Source organism: Aotus nancymaae, unplaced genomic scaffold (genome assembly GCF_030222135.1).
Source record: "Aotus nancymaae isolate 86718 unplaced genomic scaffold, 86718_ANA_hifiasm-v0.15.2.pri h1tg000099l, whole genome shotgun sequence".
Taxonomy (NCBI): Eukaryota; Metazoa; Chordata; class Mammalia; order Primates; family Aotidae; genus Aotus; species Aotus nancymaae.
The window spans coordinates 9,146,671-9,168,349 of NW_026988514.1; the positions used below are offsets into that span (position 1 = coordinate 9,146,671).

General features: G+C 35.8%; 1 protein-coding gene across 4 annotated transcripts in view; it reads left to right on the plus strand.

The window, feature by feature from the left end:
* The window catches only part of MAPK8 (mitogen-activated protein kinase 8), a 120,650-nt gene that overhangs the window by 92,402 nt on the left and 6,569 nt on the right, over positions 1–21,679 (plus strand). For 3 of the 4 annotated variants that reach the window (XM_064370120.1, XM_064370119.1, XM_064370122.1), the window contains exons 4-11: positions 1,947–2,005; positions 2,097–2,235; positions 10,867–11,032; positions 15,371–15,442; positions 16,731–16,913; positions 17,225–17,349; positions 17,927–17,990; positions 21,580–21,657. In XM_064370120.1, coding sequence (XP_064226190.1) covers positions 1,947–2,005; positions 2,097–2,235; positions 10,867–11,032; positions 15,371–15,442; positions 16,731–16,913; positions 17,225–17,349; positions 17,927–17,990; positions 21,580–21,657 — 886 coding nt within the window. Of the gene's footprint in view, positions 1–1,946; positions 2,006–2,096; positions 2,236–10,866; positions 11,033–14,948; positions 15,021–15,370; positions 15,443–16,730; positions 16,914–17,224; positions 17,350–17,926; positions 17,991–21,579; positions 21,658–21,679 lie in introns of all 4 variants that reach the window. The other variant, XM_064370121.1, reaches the window with a different exon arrangement.

Sequence of the window (21,679 nt, forward strand, 5' to 3'; positions counted from 1 at the left end):
TTATGCAGCCAACAATCATGAAAAAATGCTTATCGTCACTGGTCATTAGAGAAATGCAAATCAAAACCACATTGAGATACCATCTCATGCCGGTTAGAATGGCAATCATTAAAAAGTCTGGAGACAACAGTTGCTGGAGAGGATGTGGAGAAATAGGAACACTTTTACACTGTTAGTGGGAGTGTAGATTAGTTCAACCATTGTGGAAGACAGTCTGGCAATTCCTCAAGGATCTAGAAATAGAAATACCATTTGACCCAGCAATCCCATTACTGGGTGTATACCCCAAGAATTATAAATCGATATATTATAAAGGTATATTTATACCCAAATGGTTATAAATCAATCTATTATAAAGACCCATGCACATGTATGTTCATTGTGACACTGTTTACCATAGCAAAGACGTGGAACCAACCCAAATGCCCGTCAGTGATAGACTAGGTAAAGAAAATGTGGCACATATACACCATGGAATACTATGCAGCCATAAAAAGGATGAGTTCATGTCCTTTGCAGGGACATGAATGAATCTAGAAACCATCATTCTCAGCAAACTGACACAAGAACACAAAACCAAACACCGCATGCTCTCACTGATAAGTGGGTGCTCAACAATGAGAACACATGGACACAGGGAGGGAAACATCACACACTGGGGTCTGTTGTGGGGTAGGGGGCTAGGGGTGGGATAGCAGGGGGTAGGGAGATTGGGGAAGGATAACAGGAGAAATACCTAATGTAGGTGGCGAGGGAATGGTTGCAGCAAACCACCATGGCATGTGTATACCTATGTAACAATCCTGCAAGATCTGCACATGTACACCAGATCTTAACATAAAATTTAAAAAAAAAATCTTCATATACCGTGTCTGGTTGCGTTTTTCTCATTGATTGCTATTGTTCTTTGTTGTTTTTATTCATGTAAGGAAATAGTATTTCTCAATGAATTTTAACCTGCTCCTGGTAATTGTTACTTCTTTTGAAGTAGTTATATACCACCACTAATCAATCATTGACTTTTGCTTGACTATCCAGTCTATAACTGATATCATTTCCTTTATTTTCCTTTTTGAAAAATAGGACAACTATCTGTTTGAATCTTTTTTTATAACAGCTTTATTGAAATATAATTTAGGTGTCATATAATTCACCCATTTGAGGTATACCACTTAATGGTTTTTAGTATATTCAGTGATACGTAGGACCATCACTACAGTCAGTTCTAGAATATTTTTATCACCTCAGAAATAAATCTTTTATCCTTTAACTCTCATTCCCCTACCTTCCATCCCTCTCAGCTCTAAACAACCACTAATCTCCTTTCTGTCTCTATATGCCTTTAATCTCTAATACCTCTCTTCTACTCTAGGCCTTCCCAGATATTAATAAGAATTGTTTTACTATTTGTCCGAGTCTCCTATAGTGTATTGCACTTGTTATTTGTGAAATGTCCATGCAGAAAGCGAAAAGAAATGGATTAAACACAGTAGTGCGAAAGAAGGGATATGCTTATGGATGAACCAGTGAAATAGACTGGGAATGAAGAAAACTGGGCAAGTGCAGTATTATGAAAAACCAAGGGAGGAAAGAGCTGAGATTATATAGAGACACTTAATTGGAAAATAACTAATAGAAGGCATTTAAAATTTGCTGATAAATTATGTAGAGATTTGTATAACGTAAATGCTTGATAATTCACTGTTCATAAATGGAATTACAGATAAATGGGTTACACATCCTCTGTGCCTCCACCTATCCATTACCTCCTCTAACTCCTGCCCATAAAGTTGCAGTATGTAACATAAAAGCAATTACTTGAGCTTAGAATATAAAGAAAGATTTTTAAACTGATGTTAGTTTTTTTAACCCATGTATTTGTAGTTCCCAAATTAAATTATTAGGAAGTAATTTCTAATTTTTCTGTCTCTCGGTTTTTACCATAGATAATTGGCCTTTTGAATGTTTTCACACCACAGAAATCCCTAGAAGAATTTCAGGATGTGTAAGTATAAAAATTAAAATTTGTTAAGTTAGTACATTTTTCTTAGATTGCTGCTGGACACTTTAGCTGTTCTCTTTTTTCACCCATGAAGTTACATAGTCATGGAGCTCATGGATGCAAATCTTTGCCAAGTGATTCAGATGGAGCTAGATCATGAAAGAATGTCCTACCTTCTGTATCAGATGCTGTGTGGAATCAAGCACCTTCACTCTGCTGGAATTATTCATCGGGTTAGTAGAAAAAAACTATCATCATACCCTTCGTTTTCTCATTAAGGTGAATTTCACATTAACAAAATTAACCATTCTAAAGTGGCATTTGGTACATTCATGGTGTTGTACAACTACCACCCACATTAAATTCTAAAATATTTTTATTACCCCACAAGAAGACCTCACATTTCTTTAGCAGTTCTGCATCTTTGTCCCGGCATGATAACAGTCTGCTTTCTCTGTCTATAGATTTGCCTGTATGTTTCCATTTACATGAAATATAGCTTGGTGTTTTCAAGATTTCTCCATGTTGTACCATGTATCAATAGTTCATTCCTTTTTATGACTGAATACTATTCTATATACCATATTTTGTTTATCCATCCATCCATTGATGAACATTTGTATTTTTTCTACCTTTCAGCTATTATGGATAGTGCTATGAAAATTCACGCACAAATACCTGTTTAAATATCTGTTTTTAGTCCTTCTGGGTATATACCTAGGACTGGAACTGCTGGGTCATATGGTAATCCTCTAGTTAACTTTTTGAGGAACCATCAAACTGTTTGCACAGCGACTGCACCATTTTACATTCCCACTAGCAGTGTATGAGGGTTCCAGTAGCCATCCTAATGGGTATGAAGTGGTGTTCCTTGTGGTTTTACTTTGCATTTCCCTAACGACTAATAATGTTGAGCATCTTTCATGTGCTTGTGGCCATTTGTGTGTCTTCTTTGGAGAAATGTGTATTCAAGCCCTTTGCTCCTTTTTAAATTGAGTTGTCTTTTGTTGTTACTGTAGCATTTCTTTATATATTCCATGTTTGAAACCTTTATCAAGTATATAATTTGTAAATATTTTCTCACATTCTGTAGGTTGTCTGTTCACTTTGCTGATGATTTCCTTTAACGCATAAAAGCTACAATTTTAATGAAATACAATTGTTTCTTTCATCACTTGTGCTTTTGGTATCATGTGTAAGAATCCATTTTCCCGAACCCAAGGTCATGAAGATTTAGCTGTGTGTTTTCTTCTAAGAGTTTTATAGTTTTAGCTCTCACATGTAGGTCTCTGATCCATTTTGAGTTGATTTTTTTGTCTGGTGTGAGGTAAGTTTCCAACTTCATTCTTTTGTATGTGGCAGTTTAGTTGTGCCAGCACCATTTGTTAGCGACTATCACCACCATCCATCTCCAGAATTCTTTTCATCTTGTGAAGCTGAAACTCTGTACCCACTAGACAGTAATTCCCTACTTTCCTCTGCCTTCAGTCCCTGACAACCATCATTCTATTTTCTGTCTGTGTGATTTTGGCTACTGTAAATACCTCATATAAGCAGAATCATGCAGTATTTATTAGCTTTCTTGCACCTGTCTTATTTCACTTAGCATAATGTGCTGAAGGTTTATCCATATTGCAGCATATGTCAGAATTTTCTTCCTTTTTAAGGCTGAATAATATTCCATTTATGTATAAACCATACTTTCTTATCCATTTGTCGATCAGTGGACACTTGGGTTGGTTCTGCATTTGGCTGTTGTGAAGAATGCTGCTATGAACATGGTTGTCCAGGTATCTGTTTGAGACCCTGCTTTCAGTTCATGTGGTCATATAGCCAGAAGTGGAATTGCTGTATCACATGGTCATTCTTTTTAACATTTTCAGAAACTGCCACACTGTTTTCCATAGCAGCTCTACCAGTTTACATTCCTACCAGTGGTGCAGAAGGGTTTCAGTTATTCTTCATTCTTACCAATACTTTTATTTTTTTCATAGTAACCATCCCAATGGATGTGAGGTGGTTTCCTGTTGTTTTTAAGTTGCCTTTTTCTAGGTTCTGAGTTCACTTTGATTGCCATAAATCAAGTGAATATTTTCACTTGAATATTCAATTATTCCTCATCCTTACCAATGCTTTATTTTTTTCATAGTAACCATCTTAATGGGTTTGAAGTAGTTTCCTATTGTTTTTAAGTTGCCTTTTTCTAGGTTCTGAGTTCACTTGATTGCCATAAATCAAGTCTATATTTTCACTTTGAATGTCTTCCAGAATTCTGAAAATGTTTATTCTGACACTTCGATGTTTTATGGTGCTTCTGTGGAGCTATTTTGGCTGACATCACTGCCTCTCATCAAATTCTTAGGATCATTGTATTTCACTGATTTATATGGAACAGTGCAAAAACAGTTTGTTTTTGTTCTGAAGTGAGGCAGTATACAAAATAAACTGCTGTTATTACCAGTCATTCCAAATTGGGAATTGAATATTACCAAATTGCCAAAATTGAGTATTTGCCAGAGTTGGTTTTTTTAAAATATATATTCAGAAATATTTTATATGTTTGTTTTCTGGGATTTTTAACTGCTTTTTCCAACATAATTTACTTGCCATACAATTTATTTAATGTGTACAACTCAATGTTTATTTTCAACAATTGTGCACTAATTACCACAATCTAATTTTAGAACATTCTGTTGCCCTAAAAGAAATCCAAATCCACTCATCTTTATTTCCCATTCTTCCCTGTTTCTTATACCTCTAGCCCTAAGCAAACATTAATCTACTTTCTGTCTTTGTATATTTGTCTATTCTGGACATTTCATATACATAGAATTATATAATATGTGATATTTTGTGCTTGACTTCTTTTACCTAGCATAACGTTTTCAAGGTTCATTCATGTATTTATTGTGTGTCAGTCCTTCATGTCATTTTATTGACAAATATTTTGCTATATAGATACATTGTTTATCCATTTATCAATTGATTATAATTTAGATTGTTACCACTATTATGGATAATGCTGACATGAACATGTAAAATGTTTTGTATGGGTGCGTGTTTTGTATTTTACTTAAATCTAGCTTATTCTTTGAAAAACATTGAGAGGAATTTTTTTTTAAGATACAGACTCTTACTCTGTCAGAGTAAGAATGCAGTGACATAATTATAGCTCACTGCAGCCTCGAACTCCTCCTGGGTTCAGTAGGTTGAAAGGAATTTTTTTTTTTTTTTTTTTGAGACAGGGTCTTTCTCTGTCACCCAGGCATAAGTGCAGTAGCATGAACACAGCTCACTGCAGCCTTGACCTCCTGGGCTCAATGATCCTTCCACTTCAGCCTCCCAAATAGCTAAGACTACAGGCATGTACCACCATGCCTGGCAAATCTTTAAATTTTTTTGTTTGTTTTTTGTAGAGATGGGGTCTTGCCATCTTGCCCAGGCTGGTCTTGTATTCCTGGCCTGAAGCAATCTACCCACCTCAACCTCCCAAAGTACTGGGGATCACAGGCATAAGCCATCATGCCTAGCCTGGGATTTTTAAAAATTATTTAATTCAGTGGAATTACATCTTCCTTCTGAGTCACCTGCATCAAATAACCTTACCCATGTAATAAAATAAATATAGAGATAGTTTTCACAGTATAAGACAATTATGTCTTTGAGTTATTGAGGCTTATCCTTTTTGGTTAAGTGAACAGTCCTGCTACAGGCTTATCCTTAATTATCAGAATAAGTGAATTCCTTGTATATTACATATACAGCTGCTCTAATAATATGTCTAATGCAATTTTTAAATAACATAATAAAAATCTCTTTAAAATGGGACATATCTTCCTGAGCCCCTACTCATACACTATGTGAAGTAGAGCAGACGAGTTAAACCTCTAGGTTTGGTTTGTTTCCTGAGTCCTTAGACCAGGACAGTAATCCAACACTGTGGAAGTTCATTTGATCTTAGTAAAGCACACCCCTCCAAATAGAAATGTTCCAGATTAAGGGGGATTGCAGGTGGTTGGACCAGAGAAGAATAAATGGTAGAAGATAGAAAACAATGTAAACAACAAGAACCATAAAAAAGAAACACAAAATTACAAAATATTTTCCAAAATTATATTTTACTAATATTTTATTAAAATTTTACCAAATTATAAAATAAAGCAATATTTAAGGTTATGTGTTAATGGGATTAGTCCTTTAGTTTAAAAAGGTCAGATTTGGGCAGCACACAAAAGCCCAACAACTGCATATTTCTGTAACACAAACATTTGTAGCTAACATCAAAAGGCTGAAGGCAAAGGGGTTGGCAGACATATACCAGGAAAGTGCAAACATCAAAACAAGGAAAATTCTTAATATTTAATGAGATAAAGTTGAATATGGTAGGGTTTGAGAGGAAGCATTCCTCTCTGGGAATAAAGAGTCTCACATTTTAAGGATGAAGGATACTATCCAACTAGGAGAGAGAACTTGATGCATGAAGTAGAGTTGCTATGCAAAAAGCTTAAACTGTAGAAAATAGAAGAATGGCAGAAACACAGTAGTAATGGGAGATTCTGACTTACTGCCTTAGTATCAGTACATAAAGTGGTAAAAACGAAGTACATCTATAGAAAATTTCTTAATGTAATAAAGTGGAGCTAATGAGACCTACTAGGGTCTGTTAGCTATTATGAAGAATCTGCCTTTATCTTAGCTTGGGCTGTGTGGGAAACTCTAGAGTGGAGATACGCATTTAAGTTTTTTGCAGCTGGTCTTGAGGCCATGATTGGTAGTCATCTCTCTGCTCTACTGCTTATTCTAGATTCACCTCCACTGGATAGTACCTATGCTGGTCTGAGGTTGCTTACTTAATAATATAACCTGACTCATTCCTTAGGGGTTCAGGGAAAGTCAGGATTAGGAGTGGAGTACCACATAGTTACTCTGAGACTCAAGCTGATGAGGTCCCACCATCTAGATAGTTGCGGGTCTCTTTGTGGGAAAGAACCAAGTGGTGTGCGTGGCTCTTTGCTTGGAAGTGACACGGGTCACTTCTGCTCAGAGTGTATCGACAGAACCGTAGGACTTGCCTAATTCATAAGGAAACTGGGAAATGCAGAGAGAGCAGGCTTCAGAATGTTGATGAGCACCAGTCTCTGCCACGGTCTGCCCTTCTGGCTGGCAGACATTCCTTTGCTCCCTTTATTCCACGCTTCCTTAAGGGAAATAACCCAAAGTCCTATTTCATCAAGACATTTATCAAATCTAGACATTGTTCCTCTTGGTCCAGAACATAGGAACTGGAATGACCAAATTATATGGCCACCTCTATAACCACCACCCCTGCTGCCAAATACCCTAGATAGAGTGGTCAGACAGGGCCAGTGTTATCACAGTGAACAATCTCATTTAGAAAACTGAAAAATGCAGTCATTGGTTAGTTGTAATTAAATTCTTCTGTGCAGACATTCTGAATGTCCCTTGCCCTGGGTGTGGGGAATATTCCTAATCAGCCCTGACTCTGATCTCTATGATTCTCTGTAATACCTGGCTCTACTCTGTGAGAGAGTCATCTTTTTTGCTATCCTCATGAATGTATCTGAAGTGGGTATTGAAGAATGTATTCTCTTTGAGGGCTGCTCACCTCTCTCAGCCTGCTTCTTTCTTATAAAAGATTGTGGCCCAAGGGTCATTTTAAGGCCATCTTTCTCACCCTTGCCACTATTGACATGTTGGCCCAAACAATTCTTTGACAGTGCATGGTGGAATGTTTGGCAGCATTCCTGACCTCTACCCACTAGATGCCAGTAGCACTCCCCAGTTGTGACAGTCAAAAATGTTTCCTGACATTGCCAAATGTTATCTGGGGGCAAAATACTGTGAGTTGAGAACTTCTGTTGGAAATATAGAAGCATCATAGACCTTTTGCATTAGGTCTGACAGTTAGCTAAGAGATTTCTTATCTTTCTGATTGTAGTTCTTTTCAAAGCATCTTTGTTAGCTCATGGGTCCTGTATTCTTTAACTTAATTGAAGCTGTCTTTAGTCTTCTGTAAGCTGTCAAACCTCTGTTGGCAGACTGAGGCAATTTTATCAGTTGAACGGTTTTACAGAACTTTTTTCCTGAAAAGCTTTCAGAATTATTATGTGAAAATGTTGCATAGAAATCAACCCAAGATATCAGTGACTTAAAGCAATATTTATTGTTTACTTGGGTCTGCAGGATTGGCTGTGTAACACTACTCCAAACCATGGGTCAAGCTCAGGCTTGTCCCATATTCAGGTTTCAGCATCTAAACTGAAGCATCCACCAGAGACATCCTTTTCTCATGGTGAAAGGTAGAAGAGCAGGAGCTATGCTAAATTAAGCTCATTCCTCCATAATCCATTGGCCAAAATAAGACAAGTAACTGAACTTATCAGTAGGGTGGGGACACATTCTGGGGTGGGCAGGAATATTTGTAGAACGATCTACTACTATACCGTCTTTCAGGCATCTAGTAGCATTTAGCTTTTCCAAAATGGCAAGACCCTGAAATTCTAGGCTTTGTTCCCTTTTATTTCTGCTTTAAAAGGTTGCTACTTCTTTTAAATGCAACCCCAGTAGCTACCAACACAAACTACTAAAGTCTTGCTTTCTGATCTCTTCTAGAACAGGGTTCAGCAAACTTTTTCTGTAGAAGCCATGTAGTAAATCTTTTAGGCTTTGTGGATAATAGTCTGTGTCACAGCTACAAGACTGCCATTGTAACACAAAAGCAGCCATAGGCAATATGTACTTGAATGAGCATGACTGTGTTCTAGTATCAACACTTTCTTTACAAAGCAGGCCAGACTTAATTTGCCAGCTCTTGTGCTAGAGCTTCATGTTCATTGTACAAGTGGCTGTGCAGGTGACAGCTTCATGAAATGTTTTGCTACTACATAACCTAGATCACTTTTCCAAGCTTTGATGTGAGTTTCCCTGCTGCTCAACTGCTAAGCCAGGATCTTATGTTTTTATAACAGTTAACACCCCATCTTTGACACCAGTTTTAGTGTTAGAGTAGACTCAGCTGTACTGAAGTAACAGCTAAACCCTTAATTCTCAGTGGCTTAACACAGCTCAGGCTTATTTCCCTTGCTGAGTGTCTGGTGCAGCTCATGGTGGGGGTGTGGACTGTGCATTTACTTAGATGATCAGCACCCCAGGCTTCCAGAGAATCCTCTGTCTGGAACGTTCCTAATCACCAAAGCAGGGCAAGAGACCACAGGAGGTTGTGCACTGGCCCTTCTCTTCTTTACTTCCACTCACATCCCATGAACTACAACTGCCTATGTGCCCTTGCCTAACTGAGGAAGCAAGAAAAATTGGGGAAGAAGACAGAATGTTGGATTAGTTCCACTGCCTACATAAATTCTAAGTTACTATTCTTATATATAGTTAACAGTGTAATTAACAGCTGTAAGGTACATATTGATATATATGGATGAATTTCAATTAATATTCTTTGAGGCTTTTTTGACAGTTTTTTTGCCTAACAAAAAATACCTTTTTTAAAAATTGTTGTTTGGCTCTCAATTTTTTCAAAATAAAGTGCTTAAAATTGGAATGTTGTTTCTAAATTGGAATTTGCTAGTATAAAGAGCCAGTAATCTTCAGCCATGACACTAGACATTGAAGTAGTATCAAAGCTTGTAATATTTATTTTTGAACATGCAATATTTCTTTGCTGAGATACTATATTTTAGAAATATTAGCAACATTATATTTACAGAATAGCAATAATGAACATTTTTTCTTCTTGCTCATAAGACCTTTGAATTGTTGATATATTTAATTTCATAAAGCCACTAATTGCTTATCTTCTAAACCCATCCATGATTGCCTGTCAAAATATGTTAAAGACAACATACATGCTTTTCTGGATATTAACATTACAAAAGAATAGTTGTCTTTTAAGCCAGCTATTTTTCTTTTTTGTATTCATCAGTGATGTTTAATATCTGTACTGCAGAGATAACACTGATTACCTGTGTTATCAGTACAGATAATACAGTGCATTTGTGTTGTGGATATATGCTTTCTTTCTTTTTTTCGTCCTTTGGCTTATTATAGTGTTCATCAGGGCTAACAGGCAAAGTATCTTGAACATGAAGCCATGAGTGTTTATGCTGCTGCTGCCTGACTTTTGATGGGCACAGCACAGAATATGTTTAGGTTGGGGCCAGGTGAAAAATGCTTCACAAATACATTGTTCTGTAATATCTATAGCAAGTAATTTTATAGATTAGTGGCACCAAGATGATGGTGTCCTAATTCTACAAGCAGACAAAAATTTTATAGCAAATTTATATGACTTCAGGTGGGAAATCAGGGATGAAAAATGGATAATGACTATTCTGGTCGTTTGGAACTGAGTATCTGCCAGTCTAAAAGATCAAATAACATTTGCTAGGATCGACAAGATGGCTCATTGTTGACTTACAACATCTGTATAAAGCTTATTGTGACTTTAAAATGAGATTTAAAACATACTGGTAATGTGTTATGCAAATGAATGTAAATGCTAACTTATGACTCTTTCTTTTACTATAATAGTTCTTTATGTGAGCTTTGTGATCTTTTCAAATCCCGTTTACTCTATTTGACCAAAAATTTCTAGCTAATCATAATTTCTATCAATTAAAACATTACTAACTTCTCTAATAACTGGATGTATTCATAAATTTTAAATGCCATAAAGCTGATTTCTCAGGTTTGCTTTTTAATGATGAATCAGTGCAGTAATATTACAGTGAACAATTAACATGAATGTTTTGCAAGGGATACTATAACTTTATTGTGAACTGTAAGGACTTCATATATAACATGGCAGTCATTTTTATTTTTATTTTCTGAAGGACTTAAAGCCTAGTAATATAGTAGTAAAATCCGACTGCACTTTGAAGATTCTTGACTTTGGTCTGGCCAGGACTGCAGGAACAAGTTTTATGATGACGCCTTACGTAGTGACTCGCTACTACAGAGCACCTGAGGTCATCCTCGGCATGGGCTACAAGGAAAACGGTCAGCACACACATTTATTTGAAATATTTTTCTGATTTGGCTTTTTTTTTCTTTATTCATTAAATGTTTATTGTAAATACTTAAGCTGAAGTACATTGAGTTAAATGTGTATCATCGTTTGAAATGTGTATCAAAAGTTTGCAGGTAACTATTAACTTTTAACATAAACGTTTGCAAAAACTTGGGGACCTAATTTATTTAAATACAGATACATACCATCAGTACTACCATTGGATGAAGAATTTGTTGGCATGGCCCTGAGGCAGAATTTATGCTCTTTGCTTGCCTGTAATTTGAAAATGAACATGTCTAACATGGTCTCAGGGATGTATAGAGTATACTGACAATTTATTATTAGTGCACATTAGTGATAGTTGCCCATATTTCCAACCCTATGAAACTAAAGCTAATAGCAGTAGCACTCATCATAAACTTTAAGAGGTACAATAAGACCTCTGCAAAGCTGATGGACAATTAAGGTGACCTCTTAGAGGAAGTAGTAGTTTCATCAAAACCTTGTATCTAACCTTAAGGAAATGACTTTGTGTGGGTATATCCAGTTGTATCAACCAACCATAGAATCAGTGTTGAACAAAATTATCTGGCATGTAGATCATGAATTTAAACATTTTGTTTGAAACTACGTACTTATAATTTAGGAATAAATTTTGTTGAGCCTTATACATTTAGGAGATGAATAAATCTGCTAATAAGCATGGGATTTTATGGAAAAAAAAAATCATCATTTTTAAAAATGTGGTGACTTCATCCGAAATACTACCAAGAATAAAACCTAGACATTTTTTTTTCTGATAAGGAATCTGGAATAGTGGTTCACTTTGAATCAGGAAATTGTAATAAGTCAACTTTTAAGATTCTTTTTTATAAAAGGTATGATTAAGCTGAGCTTAATTTCCTTTTCTGAGCTGATTAAAAACAAATACTTTAAACATTTGCTATTAATTTTTTATTCTTAAGTAAATATGCTGTTCTGTTTTCTTACTCTCTACCTGAAATTTGAAGGATTTTTTTTTTTTTGAGAATTGATTACTTCAGGTGACCCACCAGCATGAACATTGCTTTTGCATTTGCTGTTAAACCATTGATTGTCATAGATATGGTGTTAGTGTCAGTGTCCTATAAATATGATCTTACAATAACTCCCTGCCAGAAATTAGCAGTAAGAGAAACTGTCATGTAAAGAATTGAGGCTGGGCATGGTGGTTTACGCCTGTAGTCCCGACACAGGCGGGAGGCTGAGGCAGGTGTATCACTTGTGGCTAGGAGTTTAAGACCAGCCTGGGCAACATGGCAAAACCCTGTCTCTACTGAAAATACAGAAATTAGCCAGGTGTGGTGGCACACGCCTGTAATCCCAGCTACTCTGGAGGCTGAGGCATGAGAATTGCTTAGACTCGGGAGGTGGAGGTTTTAGTGAGCTGAGATTGCACAGCTGCACTCCAGCCTGGGCAACAGAGTGAGACTCTGTCTCAAAAAAATAAAATAAAATAAAAAGAGAACTGACATGTGGTTCCTCTCTTAGTTAAGAATTATGTAGATCACATTCTTGCCTTCCCACTCCCACCCTAGGAAATGGAGTCAAATGCAGTGCTTAATGATGATATCTATATTAACCAGTAAGGTTAGATATAAGTACTTCCTCCTTTTAATGACACCTCCCACTCATTTTATTTGTTTGTTTGTTTGTTTGTTAATGTTTGAGACAGAGTCTTGCTCTGTCACTCAGGCTGGAGTGCAGTGGTGCCATCTTGGCTCACTGCAGCCTCCACCTCCAGGCTTCAGGCTATTCTCCTACCTCAGCCTCCCAAGGAGCTGGAACTGCAGGCACACGTCACTATGCCTGGCTAATTTTTTTATTTCTAGTAGAGACAGGGTCTCATCATGTCATCCAGGCTGGTCTCGAACTTCTGACCTCAGGTGATCCACCTGCCTAGGCCTCCCAAAGTGCTGGGATTACATGCCTGGCTTCCCACCCATTTTAACAGTTTTGTTTTATGTGCGTTTTATTGCAAGGTACTCAGAGAATTTTGGAAGGCAGTGTAATCAATATATTTTTAAATGCTTAATAGACTAAGCACTTAGAACCTTTAAAGCTAGAGTTGTGCATGAATCAGACTTGTGTTCCTAGTCTTCACTGACCCCCATGATATCTTCTCATGCTTGCAGCTTTCAAAATACTTTTGTTTAAAAATAGGCTTTTCTGAAAGTTACCAACGTAAGTTGTGTGCTGGATAAAGTTTAACATTCTCTATAAAATCTGTAGAAATTTATTCTGATAGATTTTTGTCAAAAATGAAAACCTAAGAAAAAAATTTTCTCTGAGGCACTAATTTATAAATACTAACTTTTTTTCTAAAATCTTATTCTTGAAAGCTGAATAACATAAATGACATAATTCATTTAAAGATGAATAACATCTTATATGTCATTTTGCATGTGCTGTGTAAACCATTTTATATAAAATGTCATTTTGCATTTACTGTTAAACCATTGATTGTCATAGATATGGTGTTATGTGTCAGTGTCCTATAAATGATGTAAATATAAAAATATAAATATGAAAATATTCATTTTAAGATGAAATTTTAGGGAAACTTTAGTTCCACAATATTTATAAAAGTAATTCCCAGTTTGGCTCCTGAGACTCCTCAGAGAACTGGCAGTCTTTTAATAAGAATGTGCTGTATTAGAAAGCACAGGCTTTAATTTTCTAATTCCTTTAACATGAGTAAGGCTGAGTCTCCTTCTGACATCTACTTCGGCCCTTTTCCTCTTGTCATTTTAAAGAATTTGGACCTTCAGATGTCATAACCAAATGCAAGTTTCTAAGGCTTTTCCTTTTAAATCGCTCGTTCTTCCCTCTTTTCCGATTAAACTGCAAGCACCTATTCTCTCCTTTTTATGTGATATTGAAACCCAAAGGCATAAAATTCCACAGCATGTTGTCAGTTTCCTTAAGTAGTTGGAGATCCCCAAATTGTCTGTTTCTGTGTCTAGCAGATTCTTGTCAGCATTGACTGGGATTCCCATTTACAGTTGGCAAGTGTCATCACTAAGTCTTACAGGAGACTCTAGATAATCAATTCGTGGGAACTGTCATACTGTATCTAGCCAAAACTAACTTCTTAAAGCAAAAGCAGTTTGGTTTTATAGATTTAAAAAACGTGAGGTAGAAAACATGAAGTACATTTTCTTTTTTACTAAGTTTTCCTTGATTAGTTCATTCTCTGTGCACTTGTTCCTTTTGGGATAGCAGGGTAAATACAGCATCATGTTGCCAAGAAAACCAGAGGACTTTTAATTTAAAACAAGCATAGCACTTCTCAATTAAATAAATTTGGGAAGTCCAGTTTAAAAATTCTAAAGAACTTTAGATTAACTTTTTAATTGTAATAATTCATAAAGACATTATTTCTGTTCAGTGTTTTAATATGCTGAATTATTTTCTCATGCTTTTTTCTTTTATTTAACTTAAAGAGAGAGTATAATGCACAGTTGAACTTCTAAATAGTATAGTATAAAGATTTTATTTTTATAAATTTACTACTTCATGTACATTTTTATTTACAAAATTTATGTTTGGTTCTATTTCATATTTTATAAACAAGTTCTCAGGGACAAAACATGCAGGATTTTTTATTTATGCTATTTCTGTGCATAGCTCTCACTTTGAAATTAGATATGTAGTTGAAATGCCACACTTTACATTTTCTTTTGTGAACCAAAGCCTTTCAAAAAATAATTTGCGTTTTAAATTATTCCATTAGCTAAAGTTACGATCACTTTTTCTTTTTGTGATGTTTTGCAGTCTTTATATAATGCAGTCATATTATGCTTCTTTGATTTTAATGACCTTTTGCTTTGCTTTTCCTTCTTTTGTGCTGCAAACATATAGTGGATTTATGGTCTGTGGGGTGCATTATGGGAGAAATGGTTTGCCACAAAATCCTCTTTCCAGGAAGGGACTGTATCCTTGTGCTGCTGCAGCAGTTAATTAGTTAGGTGATGAACTTCTTTATGTTCTCTAATGAAAATGAATATGCTCTATTCATACAGATGGGTTTTTAAACAGGCATGAAGTTTGTGGCTGTTATAGTTCAAAAATTGTTGAGATAAGAAACAAATATTTGTAGGCTGCATATGGCAGTAGGACATACAGTCTCTGCTGGTAGTCAGAGCACATTCATTGTCACTCATTTTTATTTTAATACTGCTTTTTATCATTTTAAAGTATACATGGTGTGTGTGATTTTATTTTATTTTAATTTTTATTTCAACCAAAATCTTTATGTTAATGTCATTGCATTTTGTTTTCAGTTGACATTTGGTCAGTTGGGTGCATCATGGGAGAAATGATCAAAGGTGGTGTTTTGTTCCCAGGTACAGATCGTATCCTTATCTTTGGCCTAAAATGTAGTTTCTAAAGGTCAAAATGTATGATAGCACTTCAGTCTGGTCAGGTGTCATGTTTTGTCTCTCCCTAATATATTGTTAAATTACTCTTAAAATACCACCTACTATTCAACATAGACTTTTCTTACCCTTGTTTATTGTTTCATATGTTAATTCTTAACCCTGCTCAATTGTAATTATGCACAATTACTTGCTGGCTTTGAGTTGATTTATTTAACCTAAATCAAAAATCATGGCTTGCATTAAAAATTTCTAATAATTACACACTTAAGTCTAGAAATATGTACAGCTTAATATGAATTTTGAAGCTTTCTGTTGCTTCTGGCCATCCTTTTGTTTTGTTCCCCCCACCTCCTTTTTGTTAATGTTCTGTGTGGTTTGTGTCTTTTGATTGTTGTCTCATTACTCACATAACATACTGATCCTTTCATCTGAGAATTTCATATAAAACTGATGATAGATTTGGATTCATGCTTTTTATCTCACTACTTTAAATATTTATATTAATAGTGATTTGTTATGTGTTTATCAGCTAGTAACACTTAGAATTGTTTTAGGAGGAGGAATGGGAAAAGCCATATTCACAAGATTACAGTAAGCAAGTTTTAGTCCTTGGCCTTCATGGTCTTGGAGTGTAAAGACTAGAACAAAGAAGACCAGGAAATCCTAACCTTACAACTTACTGAAAAACTGAATCTTTTTGATAAGCATCGGAGCATTAGAAAAATTTTTTAAATATAAGCTAAACAAAGAATGGCAAAAGAACTGCCACTTTTATTGAAACCTTTATTTTTATTGCAACTGGTTATTTTCTGTTAGTGTAGAAAACTCAATGAAACAGGATGGGTTATAGAAATATCGTCTAGGAGATACAATCATGTTTTCTGATAAATTGACAGAAAAAGCAAATTTTGTATAAAATCAGCATAGTTTGCAGTTAGAGCCACTGTGGATAGTAATTGTCATTATTCTTTTAGTCGCTTATGTTTTTATTTAGAATTTGTGAGATTAAGCTTCCATTTTAAAGTAAAATCAGTTAGTATGCACACACACAATAAATAAGGTTAACAAAGCTTATTTATTGGTCATTTCTGTCCACCTACAATCATTGCCTTTTGCAAGGTGCCTGTGAGATATAAAATTTGTAACTGCCACATCCTTTCTTAGGATTTTTTAAATTTCTATTTTCTTGTATTGTAATATGGATATGACTAATGTGTTGAACATTAGTTATGGAGTATTTTTCTTAGCTACTTCATATTAGATATTGATCAATGGAATAAAGTTATTGAACAGCTTGGAACACCATGTCCTGAATTCATGAAGAAACTGCAACCAACAGTAAGGACTTACGTTGAAAACAGACCTAAATATGCTGGATATAGTTTCGAGAAACTCTTCCCTGATGTACTTTTCCCAGCTGACTCAGAACACAACAAACTTAAAGGTACTTTTTACAAATATATACATTTAATCCCATGTGGGGTGTGTGTGTGTGTGTGTGTGTGTGTGTGTGTGTGTTTGTGAGTTTATATGTATTTATATTCTTATGGGACGTTACTCAAGGTGTTCTCTGGATGGTGGAAAAAAATTAGTTTTTTGTTATTTTTTTCTGTAATTTTATATATTTTAATCGCATGTAACATAGTATTATTTTTTAAATGTGCTTTTAAAATAAAAAATGTCAAATTGCTGAAATTGATTAATAACTTGAAAACTTTTACAAATATATGTACATTAACATCATTACGTTTGCAGCCAGTCAGGCAAGGGATTTGTTATCCAAAATGCTGGTAATAGATGCATCTAAAAGGATCTCTGTAGATGAAGCTCTCCAGCACCCGTACATCAATGTCTGGTATGATCCTTCTGAAGCAGAAGCTGTAAGTTCTTTTCTTAATGTTTATATAACACATTGCATTCTTAGAGTTAGAATTAAAGTTAGGTTTGGAAGATACCTTTCAGTTTTAAATAAAAATGTAGGTACATGATGATGATTTTCTGTTTCTTCATGAAGACTACATTAAATAAACTATGAGCATATTCGAGTCCCCCCCTAAACAAAATAAAGTTACTTCCCACTGTTTTTTGCATTCTTGCCTGGATACCTAACCAGAGAACTAGGATGTTGAATGCTCTGGGAGAACATCCTAACTCAGCTATATATAAAACAAATTACTGTATCCAAAGGAAAACAGAATTCTACGATCTATGATGTAAATAAAATGTGGCAATTTCAAGAGCTGGAAGAAAGGAAAAAGACAGTTAAACATTTTTTTTCCTGCAATGAAGGAGTCTTCCCAAACTATTCTGTCTATATAAGAAAGTTGATGATTGATCAGTCTTGGTCTAGTGATATATTTTTGTAAGTCATCTGTCTGGCTGGTATTTCAAATAATTAAAAAGAGTTAAAATACTCCCAGCATACTGACGCAATTATTATTGCCTTGTGTCTTTCAGCCACCACCAAAGATACCTGACAAGCAATTAGATGAAAGGGAACACACAATAGAAGAGTGGAAAGGTACATTCATCGGATTCTTGGAGGGAAACTGTGAAGGAACCTCTGGTTTTTTTATGGTGATTTATTATGCTAGAGAAATTCGTGACTTTTTAATTCATAACTGAAATTTGATAATAATATTTTTACATAGTTGGAAAGTAAGTCTTCTTCCCTCTTTAATCTTAAGTTCCCAAGTTTCTCACCCTAGACACAGACACATTAGTGCTCTCTCATATGTTTATCTATGGTATGTGAATATACAAATGTGTTCAGTGTCTCCCACTTCTCTCTTCCACCCTTTTAAAATCACATATGGTTGTGTTTGGTGTATGCTATACGTTTTGCTTTGTTGTTATAATCAAATATCTGGAAGGTTATTCTCTTTTGGTTCACATATCTGCCTTGCTTGCTTTAATAACTGGTTAGTGTTCTGCTGTATGAATGTGTCACACTTTCCATAGCAGCTCCCTCTTGATGAGCATTTAAATTGTGTCCAGTCTGTTGCTATTAGAAACAACTCTGCTGTGTTCATGTTCACATATGAGAACATGCCTGGGAGAAATATCCTAGGAGATGTGCTAAGCCAAAGGATATTTTTTGGTTATGTCCAAATTACTCTCCAAAGAAATTGTAGTAGTGTACACTTCTGTCCATATTATATAAGAGTTTCTCTTTGCCCTCACCTTTGCCAACAGAATGGGTTAATTTTTAATATTGGTAAATCTAATATAGTAGTTTTATTCTGTTTTATGAATGTGGCTGAAATTAACATTGCTTTGATAGTCATGGAAATGTTCAAATATTTCTTCAAAAGATCCCTTGGGACATGTGGGCCGGGTCCCTTTTAACTTCCATTTATGTTGTTGTCCTTCAGTGTTTTGACCACTTTTGTAACTATGTGACTGTAAGTAAATCACTCCCCCTTCACTGCCCCCACCCCACACTGCCTCCTGCATTTTACCTCATCTGGCAGAAGACCTGTTATTAAGAATTGAGTCTCTAAATACTGGGAAGGCAGAGGGGACTGGAGAGGTATAAACATGAATAAGTGACCCATCTGTACATTTATTTTGCTAAGGATGAATTTGATTCTTTTGTCATAGAAATTGAGGAGATTTTGAGATTGATTTTCTCTGAACTTTGAGAAACCCATGGTTAGCAGAGCCCATGACAAAAGTTAAAAGAATGATAAAACAATAAAATTGGGTAGAGTCTGGTGGATTTGAATATGTAATACCTATATATAAAGATGTAGCTCTTTACTGAGTATGTATGAAACCATTAACCTGATATTTTTACCTTCGACTATTTTACAATAGACTATAAGGTATTTTATAGAATCTTTTTTTTTTTTTTTCTGAGACAAGGTCTCACTGTGTCGCCCAGGCTAGAGTACAGTGGTATGATTATGGCTCACTGCAGCATCAAAACTCCTGAGATCAAATGATCTTCCTGCCTCATCCTCCCCAGTAGCTGGGATCACAGGTGTGATCCACCACATTGGCTAATTTGTTTGTTTTTTTGAGGCAGGGTCTTACTATGTTGCCCAGGCTGATCTCAAATTCCTGGGCTTAAGTGATCCTCTTGCTTTAGCCTCCCAAATGGCTGGAATTATAGGGCCACTGCGTCCAGCCTGGCTAATTTTTTAAAAAAATTTTTGTAGAGATTGGGTCTCACTCTGTTGTCTAGGTTGATCATAGACTCTTAATAGGCCAGCAGTTGTCAGGCACACCATTATGTACCACAAAGAAAAAGAATACACTGTGAATTGTACTGCACCATTGATTATAAGATGTAGTCAATTTCAGAGATCTTAAACTGAAAAAGTACATCTTAAAATCAGTGAAATACAGTGTTTTCATTTGTATAACAATATATTTGGGGGGGTTGATTGCTTTAAAAAACATTTACCTTTATTCTGTATCCTTTACTCCTAGCCCCAGGTGCATGTCAGTAATTACTCAGACTGCCTTTTCAAGATCTACTTACGAGTTTTAGCTCATAGCCGAAAGAAAAATTAATTGCCAAAGCCATTAACTACAGATGGCTTTGCCTAGTTAGTACTCCTAATTCGTTTTGGTTCTTCTGCCTTAATTCCTTTGTGCCTTTTCCTTGAAGATCGCTGTTTTCTCTCTTTAAAAATCCTCTTATTTCGAATGTTTATCATGGCTTTTTGTTTCTTTGAAGAAAACCATGCCTTCTTCTCTCCTTTATCAGTGCTTTCTGTTTTTCTCCTTCCAAGCCCAAGGTTACTATACCAAGCAAACTTATCTCTAGTTGTTGTTCATTCCAACATATTCACTTATTTTACCTTATTGCCTATATAAATGTTGTAATACTCTGTAATCAGGGATTCTTCATCAGAATTTTAATCTTCAAGAATTACACAGACTCCTTGAAATTTGATGCAACATTTTTTGTTTGTATATTTTTCTCAGAAGAGGGTTGCCTACTTTCATAAAATTCTCAAAAGATTCCCTGACCCAAAGAAGAAGATAAATGGTGGTGATGTGGCATCCACCATTAAGGTTAAGTGTGGTGTGCCTTGTGAGTCTGAATGTCTACTTAAAAACCTTAAGTAGGTCAGGTGTGGTGGCTCACACCTATAATCCCAGCACTTTGGGAGGCCAAGGCGGGTGGATCACAAGGTCAGGAGTTTGAGGCCAGCCTGACCAACATGGTGAAACCCCATCTCCACTAAAAATACAAAAATTAGCCAGACGTGGTTGTGCCTGCCTGTAATCTCAGCTACTCAGGAAGCTGACGCAGGAGAATTGCTTGAACCCAGGAGGCAGAGGTTGCAGGGAGGCAGAAGTTGCAGTGAGCCGAGATTGCACCATTGCACTCCAGCCTGGGCAACAGAGCAAGACTCATCTCAAAAAAAAAAAAAATAACCTTAAGTAGGTAGGAGGTGCATATATTAATACCAGCAGAGCAGCTCCCAGTATCTCTCTTCCATTGGAATAGCTGTCACAGTGGTCCACTTGCTGTCTAGAAGCCTGGTAAGAGAAAAAGATTCCCATGGAGAAATATTCTTGGAAGTGATAACCATGCTTTTACTCATAAGGAGTTGAAATGTAGCTTACCTGCTGCTTTTTCTCTAATGAAAATGTGTTTATCTTCATTCTGATTAAAGAAGCTTTTGCACACTCTGATTTAAATCTTTTTAGCATGTATCTAGTTGAGTACCCACAGTGCACCAAGCTTTATGCCAGGACTCAGGAAATGGAAGTTAGTAAGACAAACGTGGTTCAAGCCCTCACTGAGACAGATTGTAGTACAGAATGGTATGTGGTATGATGTGTTGTAGTACAAGTTGCTTGTGGGGTGAAAAAGCTTCTAACTCCAGCACCTTCAAACCAACTTCAGAAACAGTAGTTACGGGGAAGATTAGTACTTCCTTTCAACATGATTCATTGTTGAGTGTCAAGGAATTGTTATCAATTAACATCTTTGAGTCTTAGGAATCTTAGACTGACACTTAACTGTCATTGTAAGGACACATTTTGAAGTACTTCACATGTATAAAAATTTCCACTTAAACCATACATACATTGTGAGATTGGCTCTTAGACTTTGGAAAGTTCATTTTTGTTTGCTTCTTTTACAGAATTGATATATAAGGAAGTTATGGACCTGGAGGAGAGAACCAAGAATGGAGTTATACGGGGGCAGCCCTCTCCTTTAGGTTGGTTACAATATAAGCATGG